The sequence below is a fragment of the Agrilus planipennis genome, unplaced genomic scaffold, assembly GCF_000699045.2.
Source record: "Agrilus planipennis isolate EAB-ADULT unplaced genomic scaffold, Apla_2.0 scaffold130, whole genome shotgun sequence".
Classification (NCBI taxonomy): Eukaryota; Metazoa; Arthropoda; class Insecta; order Coleoptera; family Buprestidae; genus Agrilus; species Agrilus planipennis.
The window spans coordinates 309,638-315,182 of record NW_020438925.1 but is presented as its reverse complement, the minus strand read 5'-3'; the positions used below and the strand labels follow the sequence as shown (position 1 = coordinate 315,182).

General features: G+C 29.6%; 1 protein-coding gene across 1 annotated transcript in view; it reads right to left on the bottom strand.

The window, feature by feature from the left end:
* LOC108736514 (slit homolog 1 protein) overlaps positions 1 to 5,545 on the bottom strand; it is a 31,595-nt gene that overhangs the window by 6,412 nt on the left and 19,638 nt on the right. Inside the window, exon 6 of the mRNA XM_025974021.1 lies at positions 5,118 to 5,270. Coding sequence (XP_025829806.1) covers positions 5,118 to 5,270 — 153 coding nt within the window. The remainder of the gene's footprint in view (positions 1 to 5,117; positions 5,271 to 5,545) is intronic.

Genomic DNA, 5,545 nt, shown 5'->3' with positions numbered 1-5,545 from the left:
GAAACAGCTTAAGGTTGTTGATAAAAACGAAATAGTCCTTTGCTCGTTCACTTCAAATAATCTTACTTGAACTTAGGAAATCTTATTTGCTATAAAAGACTTCATCCTAAAGGCAAGTCAATAAAAAATAGGCGAGATAGGTTGGTAGGACACCTTCTCAGGCATGAAGGTTTAGTCAGAGACATCTCAAAAACTACTCGCAAGCTAGTTGCCGATGGATCAATAGTTTCTTGCTTTTTTCGTCCGGACTTAATGTTTCATGCAGTAAAAAAAGGCATTTTTTAATATTTATTTATAAAAGTTTTTGCAATAACTTTTTTGTTTAGAAAGCAATTTTAATTAATCACATTTGATTTTTTAGGTATTTTTAAGGCATATTTCTACTATGGTATATTTTATAATTTTATCACAATATTTAAGAAACTAAAACAATTTGATTTTTTGAGCTAATTGTTAATACAAAATATTTCGGTATTTCCCCTACTTAATTCTGCTATAAAACAAAGCGGTTTCAAAATGGGCTTTCCTAAAATCAAAAACTTTTAACGATATCTTTCCTACAGAAACAAAAACCCAACGATTACCATAACCTTCAATGCAATCCAATAGCAATGCTAGAACGCTGTTATGGTACAATAGTACTAAACGAAGCAATTTTAATTTTTATAAGAATCGATCAATAGAATAACATACCTTCGAGACCGTAAAACGCTTCCGGATCAATATAGCTGATTTTATTCCCATCCAATTCCAACGAATTAAGTTGAGAAAGATGTGAAAAGACTCTTGATGGTACTTCTTTCAGTTGATTATGAGCCAATCCGAGTGAATCTAAATTTTTCATCCCTATAATTAAACATATTCAATTGGGTCATCTACATACAACATTATATGTATATAATAAATCACCTTTAGAAAAGGAGTATAAATTCAAAGTTAATTTTCTTGTAAGCCACTAAACCGATTTTTATTTACGAACTTTAAATTTCGCTTTTGTTTATATACTGAGTGTACGAATGATTAAAAATTAAAAGGAATACTCACCCCCAACTACCAAAAATAATTTAAGTCTTTAACACGTGTCCGCTCAAATAAAATTATTTGTGGTAATTGGCGGGGGGGGGGGTGAGTATTCCTTTTAATTTTTAATTAATATTTACTACAGTCTCCTCTTTCTAATTTGAGTACGAATGATGAATTATTTTTTTATTTGAAACTTACAACATCCTGTGGGATGCTGCAATTATAACAGTTGGAATCTGTTGTCATCACGCTGATAAACAAACATTAATCAAACTTAAGGAGTACCTAGGTACTATAGAAAATAAAATTTCATTAAAAACACAAAGCAGGTTATTCAAAACAGTGACAACAAAGAGTAAAATTTCAACGTTTTAAAGAAACTAATAATCACTACAGCACTACAGGTGCCATGAGCAATGATGAAAACGGGGAACGGCCGTTTTATTTGATTGCAAGCTTTAATAGAACGGTCTGAAATATGTGATTGTTTTTTTTCTGGTTATTATTATATTAATGTTCTTCAATTTTTACCTAAAAGAAAATGAAACATCATAAACACATTTTGCTTCGCAAGACATCTTTTCTTATTAAGGGGTAGACCTGATTGAACATTAAACTTGGTTATTGTGCATTTGTTTTATTAATAGAGATAATAATGGGGCTACAGCATGACGTCGATAAATCTCGACTGTTTTAATAGCATCTCCCAGACTTGCAAATTTGAAAGACAAAACCTGCTGTTATTTGTATACTCTGTTTATGGTCAAACTCGAAATTTAAAAAATAACTTAAAATAAATTTAAAGAAAATGGTAAAAATAGGTTCAGAGGTTTGATTACATGTCACTTTTTTTAATGGTACACGTGACGTAAGAGTACTTATTAACATTTCGAGACAGAAAAATTTTAAAATGTCTAATTTAGAAACTTTCGCTTGACTACTAACCATGTAAACGAAGACGACCAGACGATCAATGTCAATAGGGGGAAGTAGAAATCAGTGAACAGGCAGAGTTTTATCTTTAACCACTCGTACTAGTTTTCCGTGTAACATTTCTATATTATTCAGTATTGCTAATATTCCCACAGTTCGTGATAACAAATGACCTATTATTAACAAGAAAATTAATACTTTTCAGCGTTTTACCCCTTGAAGCGTTTAAAAAAGTCTATAGATATTTTGAACAACAGAGCTTTGTTAACATGTTTTATACATATCCATATACCTCCATACATAAAAATTCCCATTATAAAAACACATGAAACTGATGACAATACAATTCATATAATGATTTTAAAACATAAAGAACAAAAAATAAAAAACTTTTATAAAATTTTTGAGAAAAAGATTTACTGTTAATAAAAAGGGAATTGAAATCGTTTAATGAAAAACTTGGAACAACTTACAAAAAACTAAAAAAGCTTAACTCGTAAAATTCTTTTTTTATTACTCTTTGCGTACAACATACACACTCCTCCTAAATACATCTTGGATAAAGACAAGAGGATATAAACGCATGCTTTTATCTTGTCATGTTTTTCATCNGCAATAAATTGTGGAATGTTGGGGAAAATATATTGTTCTTCCGTAATGTCTGAAATTACTTTCTGATGAAAAACATGACAAGATAAAAGCATGCGTTTATATCCTCTTGTCTTTATCCAAGATGTATTTAGGAGGAGTGTGTATGTTGTACGCAAAGAGTAATAAAAAAAGAATTTTACGAGTTAAGCTTTTTTAGTTTTTTGTAAGTTGTTCCAAGTTTTTCATTAAACGATTTCAATTCCCTTTTTATTAACAGTAAATCTTTTTCTCAAAAATTTTATAAAAGTTTTTTATTTTTTGTTCTTTATGTTTTAAAATCATTATATGAATTGTATTGTCATCAGTTTCATGTGTTTTTATAATGGGAATTTTTATGTATGGAGGTATATGGATATGTATAAAACATGTTAACAAAGCTCTGTTGTTCAAAATATCTATAGACTTTTTTAAACGCTTCAAGGGGTAAAACGCTGAAAAGTATTAATTTTCTTGTTAATAATAGGTCATTTGTTATCACGAACTGTGGGAATATTAGCAATACTGAATAATATAGAAGTGTTACACGGAAAACCAGTACGAGTGGTTAAGGATAAAACTTAGCTCATCCACATACAAAGGATCGAGAAGAAAATCAAATTTGCAAGATCAAGGTTTAGAAATTAAAATGCTTAATTAATTAAACTACTCCAAGAAAAGTTCTTAATTATCAGAATTATCGTCAATTCTTTTGTAAATGGGTAGCTTATTTTCAATTGAACATATTACTAACTATTTATCGATAGGTATTTTGTCTCATAAAAATAAAAAAGAAGGTTATTGGTAGATTACTTATATCTAATTTCCAGAAAATAAATTTTGAAATTTGGTTGTTTTAGAGGGTGCTCAATAAGTGTTAAATACAGCTACTGGTGGTGGATGAACTAAATTAAAATATAACATAATAAAAAGATAATGTCACTAGGTATAAAGTTTTAAAATAATTGCTGGAGAACAATGAACATCTACTTTGCCATTCAACAGCAGCTATAAAGCTTTCTGCTTATTAATTTCTCAAGATTCTAGCAAATTTAATTATATTNCAGTTCGCGATAACAAATGACCTATTATTAACAAGAAAATTAATACTTTTCAGCGTTTTACCCCTTGAAGCGTTTAAAAAAGTCTATAGATATTTTGAACAACAGAGCTTTGTTAACATGTTTTATACATATCCATATACCTCCATATATGGAAACCAAGGTCGTGGCTCATGAAATTCTTAACTACCTCTAGTGATTTAACATCGCAGACAAAGGATTGCAAATATATGTACGGTACAATTAGATATAAAATTAAAGGACTGTGCATTCAACATACATTTACAAAGAGTGCGGAACGAAACCTTTTATTTTATGCCGTTCTCGCCGTCCACGTTCTGCACTCGTACAGAGCCGTGCTCCTTTAGCAATCATTTTCTTTTCCTGTGACATTGTCCACATAACAAAAAATAAAAGATTGTCATGTAGCAAGACATCGACAACATTTTGTTCGTACGTTACTGGGATGTGTTTTATTTGTGTTATGAAAGTAATTAGCAAATTAGTTAATACCTAAATAAATTTTACAGTAATTAATTACTTCTTATAATTAGAAGCAGATACTGAAAAGGGTTTTGCAAGCAACCAATGCGATGTGTAAGTGCTAAATCATCCTTAATTTTGAGTGTTATTAGAGAAAATCAAAACCTTCGTCGAACTCAGTGAATCTGTCTAAACCGAGTTTCTTCGGAAAAAGTGAAAGGTTAATCACATTCTTATTTGATGTTTTTATCTTAAGTGTTTTTGTGAGAGAATGAGAAATTTATAAGGACAAGCAGACAAAGAGCAACAGTTGCAATAAATTGTGGAATGTTGGGGAAAATATATTGTTCTTCCGTAATGTCTGAAATTACTTTCTGATGAAAAACATGACAAGATAAAAGCATGCGTTTATATCCTCTTGTCTTTATCCAAGATGTATTTAGGAGGAGTGTGTATGTTGTACGCAAAGAGTAATAAAAAAAGAATTTTACGAGTTAAGCTTTTTTAGTTTTTTGTAAGTTGTTCCAAGTTTTTCATTAAACGATTTCAATTCCCTTTTTATTAACAGTAAATCTTTTTCTCAAAAATTTTATAAAAGTTTTTGCAATAACTTTTTTGTTTAGAAAGCAATTTTAATTAATCACATTTGATTTTTTAGGTATTTTTAAGGCATATTTCTACTATGGTATATTTTATAATTTTATCACAATATTTAAGAAACTAAAACAATTTGATTTTTTGAGCTAATTGTTAATACAAAATATTTCGGTATTTCCCCTACTTAATTCTGCTATAAAACAAAGCGGTTTCAAAATGGGCTTTCCTAAAATCAAAAACTTTTAACGATATCTTTCCTACAGAAACAAAAACCCAACGATTACCATAACCTTCAATGCAATCCAATAGCAATGCTAGAACGCTGTTATGGTACAATAGTACTAAACGAAGCAATTTTAATTTTTATAAGAATCGATCAATAGAATAACATACCTTCGAGACCGTAAAACGCTTCCGGATCAATATAGCTGATTTTATTCCCATCCAATTCCAACGAATTAAGTTGAGAAAGATGTGAAAAGACTCTTGATGGTACTTCTTTCAGTTGATTATGAGCCAATCCGAGTGAATCTAAATTTTTCATCCCTATAATTAAACATATTCAATTGGGTCATCTACATACAACATTATATGTATATAATAAATCACCTTTAGAAAAGGAGTATAAATTCAAAGTTAATTTTCTTGTAAGCCACTAAACCGATTTTTATTTACGAACTTTAAATTTCGCTTTTGTTTATATACTGAGTGTACGAATGATTAAAAATTAAAAGGAATACTCACCCCCAACTACCAAAAATAATTTAAGTCTTTAACACGTGTCCGCTCAAATAAAATTATTTGTGGTAATTTGCGGGGGG